Here is a 17,141-nt window from a genome sequence, read left to right on the forward strand (position 1 = left end):
AAATGGGATATAAATAAAAAGTTGAGGGAAAAGAACTAATAGTGAACAATACTGAAGAAATTTACTGGATTGTTATTGTTAACATTGTTTTCGATGAGTTCAAAGGAGTTTTGTTCAGTTCACCAAAATTTTATTTCTATAGAAAATATTTTCAAAATTATATTTCTATAGGAAATTTCCTAGAAATTTTGTTTCTATACAAAGTATCTTCGAAATTTTACTTTTATAGGAAATTTCCTAGAAATTTTATTTCTATAGAAAATTTTCCAGAAATTTTATTTCTATCGAAAATTTTCTAGAAATTTTATTTCCATAGAAAATTTCCTAGAAATTTTTTTTATAGAAAATTTTCTAGAAATTTTATTTCCATAGAAAATTTCCTAGAAATTTTATTTCTATAGAAAATTTCCTAAAAATTTTTAATTTCTATAGAAAATTTGCTGAAATTCCCTAGTAATTTTATGTCTACGAAAATTTTCCTAGAAATTTTATTTCTATAGAAAATTTCGTTAAAAAATTTTCCTAGATATTTTATTTCTATAGAAAATTTCCAGAAAATTTATTTCCATAGAAAATTCCTAAAAATTTTATTTTAAAATTTTCCTTTAAAATTTTAATTCTTTGGAAATTTTCCTTTAAAATTTTAATTCTATGGATTTTTTTTTTTAATTTTAATTCTTCGGAAATTTTCCTACAATTTTTTTTCTATACAAAAATTCCTGGATATTTTATTTCTAAATAAACTTTCCTAAAATTTTATTTCTAAAGACAATTTCATAAAATTTTATTTCTATCTCTATAGCAAATTTCGTCGAAATTGTATTCTATAGAAAATATTCCACAAATTTTATTTCTATAGAAAATTTCCTGGATATTTTATTTCTTGAATAATTTTCGTCAAAATTTCTGTATATAAAAAGTTTCCTGGAAATTTTATTTCTATAAAAAGCTTCCTAGAATTTTTGTTTTCTATAGAAAATATCCTGGACATTTTATTTCTATAGAAAATTTGCTGGTCGGAATTTCGTAATAATTTTATTTCTATTGAAACTTTCCTAGAATTTCTATACATAACTTCGTCAAAATTTATTTCTGTCGAAACTTTTCTAGACAATTTATTTGTATAGAAAATTTCGTCAATTTTATTTCTAGGGAAATTTTCCTAGAAATTTTATTTCCATAGAAAATTTCCTAGAAAGCATTTCCATAGAAATTTCCTAAACATTTTATAAATTTTCCTAAAAATTTTATTTCTGAAGAAAATTTCCTAAATTTTTGTTTCTATAGAAAGTTTCTTCGAAATTTTAATTTTATAAAAACTTTCCTAGAAATTTTATTTCTATAAAAAATTTTGTCAAAATTTACTTATATAGAAAATCTCTTAAATTTTTTTCTATAAAAATGCTCCTACAAATTGTATTTCTATAGAAAATATCCTGGACATATTATTTTTATGGAAAAAATCCTGGAAATTGGAAATTTCTAGAAAATTTATTTCCCTAGACAATTCCTAAAATTTTTTATAAATTTTCCTTTAAAAATTTAATTCTACGGAAATTTTCCTAGAAATTTTATTTCTAAAGAAAATTTTCTAAAATTTTGTTTCTATAGAAAGTTTCTTCGAAATTTTAATTCTATAAAAAATTTCCTAGAAATTTTATTTCTATAAAAAAATTTCGACAAAATTTACTTATATAGAAAATCTCTTAAATTTTTTTCTATAAAAATGCTCCTACAATAGAAAATATCCTGGACATATTATTTTTATAGAAAAAATCCTGGAAATTGGAAGTTTCCAGAATTTCCAGAAAATTTATTTCCATAGAAAATTCATAAACATTTTATAAATTTTCCTTTAAAATTTTAATTCTACGGAAATTTTCCTAGATTTTTTTTCTACACAAAATATCCTAGACATTTTATTTCTAAAGAAACTTTCCTTAAATTTTATTTCTAAACAATATTTCCTAAAATTTTATTTCTATCTCTATAGAAAATTTCCCAGAAATTTTCCTGGAAATTTTATTTCTTGAAGAATTGTCGTTAAAATATATTTATACAAAGAAGTTCCTGAAAATTTTATTGCTATAGAAAATTTCCTAGAATTTTTGTTTTCTATAGTAAATATCCTGGACATTTGATTTCTATAGAAATGGTTGGAATTTCGTAGTAATTTTATTTCTATAGAAACTTTCCTAGAATTTTTTATTTCCATAGATAATTTCCTAGAAAGCATTTCCATAGAAATTTCCTGAACATTTTATAAATTTTCCTATAAAGTGTTAATTCCACGGAAATTTTCCTAGAAATTTTATTGCTAAAGAAAATTTCCTAAATTTTTGTTTCTATAGAAAGTTTCTTCGAAATTTTAATTTTATAAAAAAATTTCCTAGAAATTTTAGTTCTATAGAAAATTTTCTCGAAATTTTATTTCTATAAAAAATTCCGTCAAAATTTTATTATATAGAAAATATCCTGGACATATTATTTTTAATAAAAAAAAATCTGGAAATTGTATTACTATAGACAATTTTCTAGAAAATTTATTTCCCGAGAAAATTTCGTTCAAATGTAATTATATAGAAAATTTCCTAGTAATTTTATATCTATAGAAAATTGCCTAAAATATCAAAATTTTATTTCTATAGAAAATTTCATAAAAATTTTATTTCTATAGAATATTTCCAAGAAATTTTATTTCTATAGAAAATTTCCTAGAATATTTTGTTCTTTAAAAAATTTCCCGGAATTTTTATTTCTATACAAAATTTAAGAGAAATTTTATTGCCACAGAAAATTTTCTAAAGATTTCATTTTTTTAGAAAATTTCCTAGAAATTTCATTTCTTTAGAAAATTCCCTACAAACTTTATTTCTGTAGAAAAAATTAAATTTTAATTCAACTGAATTTCCTAGTAATTTTATTTCTATAGAAAATTTCGTCAAATTTTCTATTTTAGTATATTGTTCGATTTATGTAAATTTTCAAATAATTGTTTGAATTGAGAATATTTCCCTAGACGAAATAAATAAATAAATTTGACAAGTTATGGCAATGCTTGGAATCGAAAGTCAAAGGAGATTAGATCTTCGTTAAATAGTCTGGTCAAGTTTTTCATTTTAGACAGCAAAGCTATTGAGTCCTTGCTACTGTATTTTGAGTCGTATATAATGTTCTCTCATATTGGGTTGTAAAATGAAAAATGGCCGAATAGACTTACGATCTGACCCAATATGTTAACTATGTACTTAACTAATTTTTTTTTCATCAAACATGTTTTCGAAATTTATTCACACATTTTTTAAATGTTGTATTATGTATTAAATGAAATATTATGCCTTAAAGTATGCCCTAATAAAAAATGAATAAAATTTGTTTTCAACTGATTTTTTTTTATTATAATAAACGCATTTCGCCTTAATGCATGCTCTAATATTTCAAAAAAAAAAAAAAACAAACACTAAATTTTTTTCACTTCTATATTGCTTTTATTAAAAAGCTCTGTCATTTCATTTATTTGGAACATTTTAATTTATAATAATATCGAATAATGTAGTAGTCCCAAAATGGGTTAATGACAGTCCCCAAATGACTCGCTATTATAAAAACAAAGAAAGAAATATAAGCCATCAAACCACTGAAACAGCATGCTTTATTTATACAGGCCATTTTGTGGTTTTGTTTCGATGGTGCTGGTTTGCAATTTTCATCCTTTTTGCTCGTTTTATTCTCTTGGGACACGTTTTGCATCCTTTAATTTTACAACAATTTGTATTGTTTTTTGTTTTTTTTTTTTTTTGTATATTGTGAACTAAGCCATGGCACTATTGTTGCATTGACTTTTTTATTTCATTCATATTTTATTCCAATTTCGCATCCATTCACTGCCTGTGAATTCCCTTCCATAATGCCCTAGATCTCGCCTTCATTCAATGGCATTGGCATTCATTCAGTTTTATGTTGTGGTTGTCGGGGTTTCCCCATATATATTTTTTGGTCTTTTTGATTTACTGAAAACATATTGGAAATTGTATTTGCACGTATTAATTGGTTCCTATTTGGACTAGAATAGCTGGACCAAGTGCTATGGGTTTAATAGATTTTCAATCATTTTAGCTTTGTGGTATTCTTAGTTTGGACAGACTTTTTGGGGCGAAATTAATTTGATTTTTTTCGGTAGAGATTCTTTAAATAAGGAATAAAAGGAAGCTTAAATAATAAGAAGATCAGAAATGAACAAATGGATAATGAATAAATAAAAGTCTACAGGACTGTTTTTAATTAAAAACGAAGATGAGAAAATCTTTTAAAAAATGGAAATACAATTTAAATTAAATTATGTGGCAATAGGGAATTTTCACTGCTAAATAAATTAAATTTATTATAATATATTTTATTTGTTTCAATTTAATTGATTTGAAATTTCTTCAATAATTTTGTCGAGAATAGTAAATTTTGGCCGCCCTTATTTTTACCTTACTCATAGTCTTCATTCGTAAATTGAAGAATATATATAACCAACAAATTGCCTTCAAACTTTCTGAATTTTTTTTTTAATTCTTGAATTCATTTCATATAAATATGGATACAAGTTTGGAAAAATCTCTATTTACAGTCCCATATGGGACACTAGACAATCTCTTTATGTTTGTAGAACCATTCTGCTGCTGTTGCTAATAAATTAAGAAATCATTTTTGTTTATTGAAGTACAATCCTTGGCCAATTTGCAAAAGGATGATAGAAAAAATAATATCTTGCCACCATAATTCCATAGTATGCTTAGTCGACTTCAACTATAGAGGAGTTCAACGAAAATGCAAAATCACAAATAATAGCAAATGGATCAGCCACTAACAGAAATTTTAAGTTTTTCCACAAGCATGTCCATTTAAGCGAGTGCACGGATCATCCATCAATTTTTCCACTTCCGAGAAAGTTCTTTTGAAAAATTCTCCAAATTATAAAAATATATTTTTTTCTATAAAAATAAAATTCCTAGGAAATTTTCTATAGAAATAAATTTTGACAGAATTTTCTATAGAAATAGAATTTTGATAAAATTTTCTATAGAAATAAAATTTTGACAAAATTTTCTATAGAAATTTAATTTTGACCAAATTTTTTATAGAAATTCAATTTTGACAAAGTTTTCTTAGAAATACAATTTTTACTAAATTTTCCATAGAAATAAATATTTTGACTAAATTTTCTATAGAAATAAAATTTTGACTAAATTTTCTATTGAAATTCAATTTTGACAAAGTTTTCTTAGAAATACAATTGTGACAAAATTTTCTATAGAAATAAAATTTTCTACAGAAATAAAATTTTGACAAAATTTTCTATAGAAATAAAATTCTGACAAAATTTTCTATTGAAATAACATTTTGACAAAATTTTCCATAGAAATAAAATTTTGACAAAATTTTCTATAGAAATAAAATTTTGACAAAATTTTCCATAGAAATAAAATTTTGGCAAAATTTTCTATAGAAATAACATTTTGACAAAATTTTCTATAGAAATAAAATTTTGACAAAATTTTCTATAGAAATACTTTTTGGACAAACTTTTCTATAGAAATAAAATTTTGACAAAATCTTTTATAGAAATAAAATTTTGACGAAATTATCTACAGAAATAGAATTTCGACGAAATTTTCTATAGAAATAAAATTTTGATAAAATTTTCTGTAAAATAAAATTTTCTCTAGAAATAAAATTTGCACAAAATTTTCTATAGAAATAAAATGTTGACAAAATTTTCTATAGAAATAAAATTTTGATAAAATTTTCTATAATATAAAATGTCCTATAGAAAAAAAATTTTAAAAAAATTTTCTATAGAAATAAAATTTTGACAAAATTTTCTATAGCAATAAAATTTTGACAAAAATTTTTAAAGAAATAAAATTTTTACAAAATCTTCTAAGAAATACAATTTTGACAAAAATTTTTATAGAAATACAGTTTTGACAAAATATTCTATGTAAATACAATTTTGACAAAATGTTTATAGAAATAAAATTTTGACAAAATTTTCTATAGAAATAACATTTTGATAACATTTTCTAAAGAAATAAAATGTTGACAAAATTTTTTAAAGAAATAAAATTTTTACAAAATCTTCTATAGAAATAAAATGTTGACAAAAATTTTTATAGAAATACAATTTTGACAAAATTTTCTATATAAATAAAATTTTGATAAAATTTCCTATAGAAATAAAATTTTGACAAAATTTTCTATAGAAATAAAATTTTGACAAAATTTTCAATAGAAATAAAATTTTGACAAAAGTTTTTAAAGAAATAAATTTTTTACAAAATCTTCTATAGAAATACAATTTTGACAAAAATTTTTATAGAAATACAATTTTGACAAGATATTCTTATAAATACAATTTTGACAAAATTTTTATAGAAATAAAATATTGACAAAATTTTCTATAGAAATAAAATTTTGACAAACTTTTTTAAAGAAATAAAATTTTTACAAAATCTTCTGTAGCAATAAAATGTTGACAAAAATTTTTATAGAAATACAATTTTGAAAAAATTTTCTATAGAAATAACATTTTGACAAAATTTTCTATAGAAATAAAATTTTGATAAAATTTTCTATAGAAATAAAATTTTGACAAAATTTTCTATAGAAATAAAATTCTGACAAAATTTTCTATTGAAATAACATTTTGACAAAATTTCGATAGAAATAAAATTTTGACAAAATTTTCTATAGAAATAAAATTTTGACAAAATTTTCCATAGAAATAAAATTTTGGCAAAATTTTCTATAGAAATAACATTTTGACAAAATTTTCTATAGAAATAAAATTTTGACAAAATTTTCTATAGAAATAATTTTTGAACAAAATTTTCTATAGAAATAAAATTTTGACAAAATCTTTTATAGAAATAAAATTTTGACGAAATAATCTACAGAAATAGAATTTCGACGAAATTTTCTATAGAAATAAAATTTTGATAACATTTTCTGTAAAATAAAATTTTCTATAGAAATAAAATTTGCACAAAATTTTCTATAGAAATAAAATGTTGACAAAATTTTCTATAGAAATAAAATTTTGATAAAATTTTCTATAATATAAAATGTCCTATAGAAAAAAAATTTTAACAAAATTTTCTATAGAAATAAAATTTTGACAAAATTTTCTATAGCAATAAAATTTTGACAAAAATTTTTAAAGAAATAAAATTTTTACAAAATCTTCTAAGAAATACAATTTTGACAAAATTTTTTATAGAAATACAGTTTTGACAAAATATTCTATATAAATACAATTTTGACAAAATGTTTATAGAAATAAAATTTTGACAAAATTTTCTATAGAAATAACATTTTGATAACATTTTCTAAAGAAATAAAATGTTGACAAAATTTTTTAAAGAAATAAAATTTTTACAAAATCTTCTATAGAAATAAAATGTTGACAAAAATTTTTATAGAAATACAATTTTGACAAAATTTTCTATATAAATAAAATTTTGATAAAATTTCCTATAGAAATAAAATTTTGACAAAATTTTCTATAGAAATAAAATTTTGACAAAATTTTTTAAAGAAATAAATTTTTTACAAAATCTTCTATAGAAATACAATTTTGACAAAAATTTTTATAGAAATACAATTTTGACAAAATATTCTTATAAATACAATTTTGACAAAATTTTTATAGAAATAAAATATTGACAAAATTTTCTATAGAAATAAAATTTTGACAAACTTTTTTAAAGAAATAAAATTTTTACAAAATCTTCTGTAGCAATAAAATGTTGACAAAAATTTTTATAGAAATACAATTTTGAAAAAATTTTCTATAGAAATAACATTTTGACAAAATTTTCTATAGAAATAAAATTTTGATAAAATTTTCTATAGAAATAAAATTTTGACAAAATGTCCTATAGGAATAAAATTTTGACAAAATTTTCTATAGAAATAAAATTTTGATAAAATTTTCTATAGAAATAAAATTTTGACAAAATTTTCTATAGAAATAAAATTTTGACAAAATTTTCTATAGAAATAAAATTTTGACAAAATTGACTGTAGAAATAAAATTTTGACAAAATTGACTGTAGAAATAAAATTTTTACAAATTTTTCTATAGAAATAAAATTTTGACAAAATTGTCTATAGAAATAAAATTTTGACAAAATTTTCTATAGAAATAAAATTTTGACAAAATTTTTAATAGAAATAAAATGTTGACAAAATTTTCTATAGAAATAAAATTTTGACAAAATTTTCTATAGAAATAAAATGTTGACAAAATTTTATATAAAATTAAAATTTTGATAAAAATTTTTATAGAAATAAAATTTTGGCAAAGTTTTCTATAGAAATAAAATTTTGACAAAATTTTCTATAGAAATAAAATTTTGACAAAATTTTCTATAGAAATAAAATGTTGACAAAATTTTCTAAAGAAATAAAATGTTGACAAAATTTTATATAAAATTAAAATTTTGATAAAAATTTTTATAGAAATAAAATTTTGACAAAATTTTCTATAAAAATAAAATGTTGACAACATTTTCTATAAAAATAAAATTTCGACGAAATTTTCTATAGAAATAAAATTTTGATAAAATTTTGATAAAATTTCCTATAAAAATAAAATTTTGATAAAATTTTCTATAGAAATAAAATTTTGTCAAAATGTCCTATAGAAATAAAATTTTGACAAAATGTCCTATAGAAATAAAATTTTGACAAAATTTTCTATAGAAATAAAATTTTGACAAAATTGTATATAGAAATAAAAATTTGACAACATTTTTTATAGAAATAAAATTTTGACAAAATTTTCTACAGAAATAAAATTTTGACAATATGTTCAATAGAAGTAAAATTTTTACATAATTTTCTAAAGAAATAAAATTTTGACAAAGTTTTCTATAGAAATAAAATATTGACAAAATTTTGTATAGAAATAGAATCTAGAAATAGAATGTTTCATCGATTGTTACGTAACGCTTGCTGTATTTTATACCCGGAAAATTCAGACAATTTTGAATTAGTTTGAAAACTACATAAAACAAATCACTTCAAAATAACTTTTTGTGAAGTGAAAAATAACTCCATTACTAGAATAGCATTTTTCGACTTAGTATATTATGAAAATATTGGATGTGACATATGTATGATGAAGAATGGATCCTTATAACAGTATATCATTACTTCATGTGAGGCAACAATTCAATTGCCACACAAACAAATATGTTTACTTTCTTTTTTTTTTTGTAAATTTTCAGTTTAGTTTCTTGGGGGTGGGAGGAGTAAAATGAAGAGACCGGAAAGAAAACTTGCGTTTCGGGGGAACAGTTGGTGTCAGATTGGATTTTCATGATTTGCTTTCATATTGCATGGGTGGTTTCATGGAGAGAAAATAAACTAGTGACTTGCCATCTGTGTACGAATTGACATCATAAATGGCTCTATAAAGAAAGACCAAGGATGTTATTGATGCTCTGTATGAAGTCATCTCAATCAGAACTATAAACACAAATTATTGTTTTATTTTTTGGGAAAAAGGGAAAAAATTTTGTCTCTTGTTAGTTTTGAATGCAATGAATCCAAAAGAAAATGTTTAAAGATTTGTTTAAATAATCTTTTTTTTGTATATTGAACAAAATATTAATATTTTTCTTTTTATTCTTATTTTTCCAGGTGGATGGCCAAAAATATCTAGGACAAGGACGTAGTAAAAAGATTGCCCGCATTGAGGCTGCCGCAACGGCTCTGCGTAGTTTTATCCAATTTAAAGATGGCGCCGTCTTGACCCCCTTGAAGCCGGCTTGCAATTTAGATTTTACCAGCGATGAACATTTGGATAATGGTACTGGTATAGATATTGATACACTATCACAAACTGAGTTGATTCTGTGTGTTGCGAGCATTATGAAGAAAGCAAAACATAAAGCTAGACTTTGTACATCAAACAATTCCTCCACAGACTCCTTGCTTGAGAACATTAAGTTGAGCATGCAAAGCAAGTATTCCCTTTTTAAGTTTGTTTTTGTTTTTTTCTTGGGTTGATTGCATATTCTTTGTAACATTTTTTTTTTTTCAATTTGTATTTAATTTATTATAATATTTCTTTTTTCTTATATTTAGTATATTTATTATAATAATATTTTATACTTACCTACAAACATTTATAAAAAAATGTAATCATGGATTGATGATGATTATATTGATATTATAATATATTACTTTTTAAAAGTCATGAAAACTAGTTTAAACCCGGGAGTTCAAAATTGCAAAAATGTCCTTTTCGCCCATTGTAGGGGAAATTCCCTAGATGTACGTTTTTTTCTAATATTAAGCGTCGATTAGGGACGTAGGGGCACAGTGTAGGGCATTTTCGACTCAAAACAATTTTTAATAATTTGTACATTTTGGAGGAGGAAATTAGAAGCCGCCAAGGCTTCACCAAACAAATATTTCAAATTTTGTCAAAACTTTTTTCGTATAGAATATTTTGTCAAAATTTTATTTCGTTTTGTTTTGTTATTGTTGGTTTGTACTCCAATCATATTTGTTGTTTTGATCTCAGCTTAAAAACCATTGCATTGACTAAACTAAAAGAGTAGCTTAACCAACTGAATGTTTGTCAAATTTATTTGGGCAAAGTCCCATAGACTGCAAGATGGTTGGATGGACGCACGTTTCGGAATTAACTGCACTCAAATCAATGATTTGAAATTGGCAAAGGAAAAGAGAAATGTTTGTACAAAGATTTATTTCGGCAAAAGCCGACTATGATAAACCTTTTTCGGAAGGATCAAGTGTGGTTCACTTTGCGTTTGGAGAACTACCAGAATTTGTTCTGATAATTGGTTGATAGTTTTGCTGCAAGTAGAGGATCCCAGCAAAAAAAATGGAAGTTCTTCCACAGGCACAACTTTAAAAGCACTTCTAGAAGATGTACTCCCAATGATTTTCTTTATTTTAACTACACAGGAAGTTCTTTTAATTTAATTCTTTATAACTTGCTTTTTTCATATTTTTAATGGAAAGTGTTACCCTTTTTATTTCAAATATGTTAAAAACAGAGTAAGAATTCATAAAATGGTACAAATTATTTAAATTTTGCTAAAAAAAATCCAATATTGAAAAAATGTGATTTTTTGAAAATATTTGAGGTCAAACGTTTAAGACGAGCATTAGAATCCATTAAAAATTATAAAAAAATTATAAAAATTATTTATTTGACAAAATATCGTAGAATTTTTTTTAATTTACATGCAAAACATTGGATTCGGGTCACACCTAAAGAAGTGATGCAAATTCAGTGCAACGGCTGTTTATTTCTATAGAAAATTTTGACAACATTTTATTTCTATAGAAAATTTTGTCAAAATTTTATTTCTATAGAAAATTTTGTCAAAATTTTATTTCTATAGAAAATTTTGTCAAAATTTTATTTCTATAGAAAATTTTGTCAAAATTTTATTTCTATAGAAAATTTTGTCAAAATTTTATTTCTATAAGAAATTTGTAAAAATTTTATTTCTATAGGAAATTTTATCAAAAATTTATTTTTATAGAAAATTTTGTCAAAATTTTATTTCTATACAAAATTATGCCAAAATTTTATTTCTATAGAAAATTTTGTCAAAATTTTATTTCTACAGAAAATTTCGTCAAAATTTTATTCCTATACAAAATTTTTTAAAAATTTTATTCCTATAGAAAATTTTTTAAAAATTTTATTTCTATAGAAAATGTTGTCAAAATTTTATTTCTATCGAAAATTTTGTCAAGATTTTATTTCTATAGAAAACTATTTTTCAAAATTTTATTTCTATAGGAAATTTTGTCAAAATTTTATTTCTATAAGAAATTTTGTCAAAATTTTATTTCTATAGAGAATTTTGTCAAAATTTTATTTCTATAGAAAATGTTATCAAAATTTTATTTCTATAGAAAATTTTATCAAAATTTTATTTCTATAGAAATTTTTGTCAAAATTTTATTTCTATAGAAAATTTTGTCAAAATTTTATTTCTATAAAAATATTTGTCAAAATTTTATTTCTATAGAAAATTTTGTCAAAATTTTATTTCTATAGAAAATTTTGTCAAAATTTTATTTCTATAGAAAATTTCGTTGACATTTTATTTGTATAGAAATTTCGCCAAATTTTTATTTCTATAGAAAATTTCGTCAACATTTTATTTCTATAGAAAATTTCGTCGACATTTTATTTCTATAGAAAATTTTGTCAAAATTTTATTTCTATAGAAAATTTTGTCAAAATTTTATTTCTATAGAAAATTTTGTCAAAATTTTATTTCTATAGAAAATGTTGTCAAAGTTTTATTTCTGTAGAAAATTGTGCCAAAATTTTATTTCTGTACAATTGTTTTCAAGATTTTTTTTCTATAGAAAAGTTTGTTACAATTTTATTTCTATAGGAAATTTTGTCACAATTTTATTTCAATAAAAACTTTTGTCAAAATTTTTTTTCTATCGAAAATTTTGTCAAAATTTTATTTCTATAAGAAATTTGTCAAAATTTTGTTTCTATAGAAGCTTTTGCAAAATTTTATTTCTATAGAAAATTTTGTCACAAATTTACTTCTATAGAAAATTATGTCAAAATTTTATTTCTATAGAAAATTTTGTCAAAATCTTATTTCTATAGAAAATTTTGTCAACATTTTATTTCTACAGAAAATTTCGTCAAAATTTTATACAAAATTTTTTCAAAATTTTATTCCTATAGAAAATTTTTTTAAAATTTTATTTCTATAGAAAATGTTGTCAAAATTTTATTTCTATCGAAAATTTTGTCAAGATTTTATTTCTATATAAAACTATTTTTCAAAATTTTATTTCTATAGAAGATTTTGTTAAAATTTTATTTCTATAGGAAATTTTGTCACAATTTTACTTCTATAAAAAATTGTATTTCTATAGAAAACTATTTTTAAAAATTTTATTTCTATAGAAAACTATTTTGTTAAAACTTTATTTCTATAGGAATTTTTGTCAAAATTTAATTTCTATAGAAAATTTTGTCAAAATTTTATTTCTATACACTCAAAAAACAGTTTACTTGAATCCAAAGATTTTGACCTTCCCTTAAGGATTTTGGTATTGATTCCGAGCCAAAGATGCTGCTTCTTTGAAATAACAAATTTTTCTAGCGACCTATCTGGCTTTAAATCTAAGACCAATAAAAGTAAAATTAGGATACAGATCTCATTTATCAAATTTTCATTATCTTTTCGCGGTTTATTAATAAAGATACTCACGTACAAGGTTAGGTTAGGTGGTAGCCCGATGTATCAGGCTCACTTAGACTATTCAGTCCATTGTGATACCACATTGGTGAACTTCTCTCTTATCACTGAGTGCTGCCCAATTCAATGCTCAATGACGAGGGACCTCCTTTTCATAGCCGAGTGCGAACCGCGGTCCACATTGCTATGAAACCACTTAGAGAAGCTTTGAAACCCTCAGAAATGTCACCAGCATTATTTAGGTGGGATAATTCACCGCTGAAAAACTTTTTGGTGCTCGGTCGAAGCAGTAATCGAACCCACGACCTTGTGTATGCAGGGCGGGCATGCTAACCATTGCACCACCGCGGCTGCCTACTCACGTACAAACAAATGCCAGTCTAAAAATCCAAATTTTAGCGGATTCTTCAAAAAAAAAAAAAATGTTTTCTTAATTCCAATAAACTTTAAACAAATACGTTAAATCCTCAAAATAAGTCTTAGCCTATATTTGAAGCGTTTTTATCTTAAATCTAAAGTTTCTATATTTCAGACAGTTTCTTTAAATCAAAAATGTGTTACTTTACTTTAAGGAAAATTAGCCTTAGTTCAGAGACATGCGACTTTAACGTAGGGACGCGAATTTACAAAATGTGTGTCCTAAATTTAATGAAAACAATTTTTGGAGCAAAGATTTTAAACTTTATTTTAATTAAAATTTCATTATTTTAAAGAAATTGGTCCTTCATATTATGTAAATTTCTCATCCTAAAATTTAGGTTGCGTAACTTTTAATATCACGTAAATATTTTTTAGTATAGAAATTTTTTAAGAATTTATTTCTATAGAAAATTTTCTCAAAAAAAATTTTGTTTTTCTATAGAAATAAATAAATAAATAAAAAGAAAAAATTTTCAATTTTTTTATAGAGACTTCTCCAAAAATTTTACTAGGAAACTATTTTGTGAAAATACGTATTTAGTTAATATTTATGCATCATTTCTGTATAATCGTTTCTCAGAATTTTACCACGACCAAGATAGACAATAAGTTACAAACGGAATAGCAAAGTTGGTATACCACCCATATCCATTATAATGGAGGGCATAATTATAGAGTTTCTGCTGAAAATAAATTTATTAGATATTGAAATTTGAAAATTCGACAAATCTAATTCCATTTGAAAATTATATAGTAAATATAGGATTTTTTATTCAATTTAAATTACGCTAAAGAATTTAAAGTTTGAGATACTAGAGCAAATTTGTAGATTTATTGTACAAGGATCATGCCCCTAGTTTACATGGATCATCAAGGTAACAATTTCATTTTTCTTTCTTTGTTCGTTAATTGAATTGTTGAAATTTTAAGTTTCCTTTCTTGTTTGCTTACGTTTGTATTTGTTCACATATATAAGTTCCCCTTCTTATAGATATCTGTGTATGTGTGTACATAGTTTTTGAAATTATTATGTTACCCCTGACCCTTCTTGCAGCCTACTTGGATTGGTGTGTAGTAGGCATTTACTATCCCTCTCTACCCACATACTAAATGTTCGAAAACACAACATCTCATTTTTAAAATATTAAAAAAAAAAATAATAATAATTCTAAATTTAAGCAATTTATAAACTATTCACATTTCTATATAAATGTCGATTAGAAAATCAATGATTTGGAAACTAATCGTCTTTATTGTATTTTTTCATTATTGTCCATAAAATTCATTATAGATTCCAATAAGAGCCCATTAAGTGTGGATGGTCAAAAGAAAGTACCCGATAAGGGACCCGTTATGCTCTTGTACGAGTTATTCACAGATGTACATTTCGATTGCTCAACTGTAGATGGAGCTCAAAATAATTGCCGTTTTAAAATGACAGTTACTGTTAATAATAGTAAATTTGATGGAACTGGTAAGTACATAGGGACGGGTGGGGGAGGTTACTATTTTTTGGTTTATTCTAATTTTTTATTGCTTGTCTCTGTTTTTCTCTTCTATAGGGCCCTCTAAGAAATTAGCCAAAAATGCTGCTGCAAAAGCAGCTTTAGCATCATTGTGTAACATTTCCTACAGTCCCATGATGCATCCCCAAAAGAATCTTCCCTTACCGTTGGATGACAAGTCTTCTTCCATGGAATTACCACAAATACATGCTGACACAATTGGCCGTTTGGTTTTGGAAAAGTTTATGGAAGTTATTAAAGGCCAAGAATCATATTCGCGACGCAAAGTTTTAGCTGGTATTGTCATGACCGATAATATGAATTTTAATGAAGCTCAAGTAAGTAGAAGAATGTCATAAAATTATCATTCAAGCATACATTGAAATTCAGTGATGCCAGATGTTAGAAAATTTCTCCATAGAAAAAATGGATGCAAGTCTAAAAAAAATTTTTTTGTGTTCCATTTGAAAAGATTCCAAAAGAAATCGCATTATCGTGGAAAATAATAATAATTGGAGAAAATTGATTAGAAATTATACTCTGCCTTCTGTGGTTTAAGAAAATTTCATTGTTTTAAGGAAAAACAAATAAGGAAAGCCCAAAGTCGAGCGGGGCAGACTATATTGTACCCTGCACCACTTTGTACCCTGCACCATATCACATTCGTCAAATGTGTTGGGTGCTATATATAAAGGTTTGTCCCAAATATATACATTTAAATATCACTCGATTTGGACAGAATTTGATAGACTTTTACAAAATCTATAGACTCAAAATTTAAGTTGGCTAATGCACTAGGGTGGAACACAAAAAAAAAATATGGGAAACATTTAAATCTGAAGCAATTTTAAGGAAACTTCGCAAAAGTTTATTTATGATTTATCGCTCGATATATATGTATTAGATGTTTAGGAAAATTAGAGTAATTTTTACAACTTTTCGACTAATCAGTGGCGATTTAACAAGGAAAATCTTGGTATTGTTACCATTTTTGTCGAAATCAGAAAAACATATATATGGGAGCTATATCTAAATCTGAACCGATTTCAATTAAATTTGGCACACATGACTATATTACTAATTGTACTCCTAGTGCAACCAAATTGGGCCAAAACTCTGGCTTCTGGGGCCATGTAAGTCCATATCGGGCGAAAAATATATATGGAAGCTATATCTAAACCTGAACCGATTTCAAAAAAATTTGGCACACTTGACTATACTACTAATTGTACTCCTAGTGCAAAATTTCAACCAAATTGGGGTAAAACTCTGGATTCTGGGACCGTATTAGTCCATGTCGGGCGAAAGATATATATGGGAGCTATATCTAAATCTGAACCGATTTCAATCAAATTTTGTACACTTGACTATACTACTAATTGTACTCCTAGTGCAAAATTTCAACCAAATTGGGTTAAAACACTGGCTTCTGGGGCCATGTAAGTCCATATCGGGCGGAAAATATATATGGAAGCTATATCTAAACCTGAACCGATTTCAAAAAAAAATTTGGCACACTTGACTATACTACTAATTGTACTCCTAGTGCAAAATTTCAAACAAATTCGGCCAAAAATCTGGCTTTTGGGGCCATATAAGTCCATATCAGGCGAAAGATATATAGGGGAGCTATATCTAAATCTGAACCGATTTCAATCGAATTGGACATGGTTATATCGACTCAGGGACCCACCCTGAGCATTATTGCCAAAGACACCATGTGTCTATCTCGTCTCCTTCTGGGTGTTATAAACATATGCACTAACTTATAATACCCTGTTCCACAGTGTGGCGCAGGGTATAACAAGTAAGGAAAGTGTAAAGTCGGGCTGGACAGACTATATTATACCCGGCACCAATTTGTAGATCCACATTTTCGATACCATATCAAATCCGTCAATCTGATGAAACATGGCTCCATCACTACACTCCTGAG

The 17,141-nt window shown here is 24.1% G+C and overlaps 1 protein-coding gene across 6 annotated transcripts in view; it reads left to right on the forward strand.

The window, feature by feature from the left end:
• The window catches only part of Adar (Adenosine deaminase acting on RNA), a 379,994-nt gene that overhangs the window by 347,278 nt on the left and 15,575 nt on the right, over positions 1-17,141 (forward strand). For 5 of the 6 annotated variants that reach the window (XM_075302731.1, XM_075302730.1, XM_075302729.1 and 2 more), the window contains 3 exons: positions 9,697-10,018; positions 14,992-15,174; positions 15,263-15,543. In XM_075302731.1, coding sequence (XP_075158846.1) covers positions 9,697-10,018; positions 14,992-15,174; positions 15,263-15,543 — 786 coding nt within the window. The remainder of the gene's footprint in view (positions 1-9,696; positions 10,019-14,991; positions 15,175-15,262; positions 15,544-17,141) is intronic. The other variant, XM_075302732.1, reaches the window with a different exon arrangement.

This window comes from Haematobia irritans, chromosome 3 (assembly GCF_050003625.1).
Source record: "Haematobia irritans isolate KBUSLIRL chromosome 3, ASM5000362v1, whole genome shotgun sequence".
NCBI lineage: Eukaryota > Metazoa > Arthropoda > Insecta > Diptera > Muscidae > Haematobia > Haematobia irritans.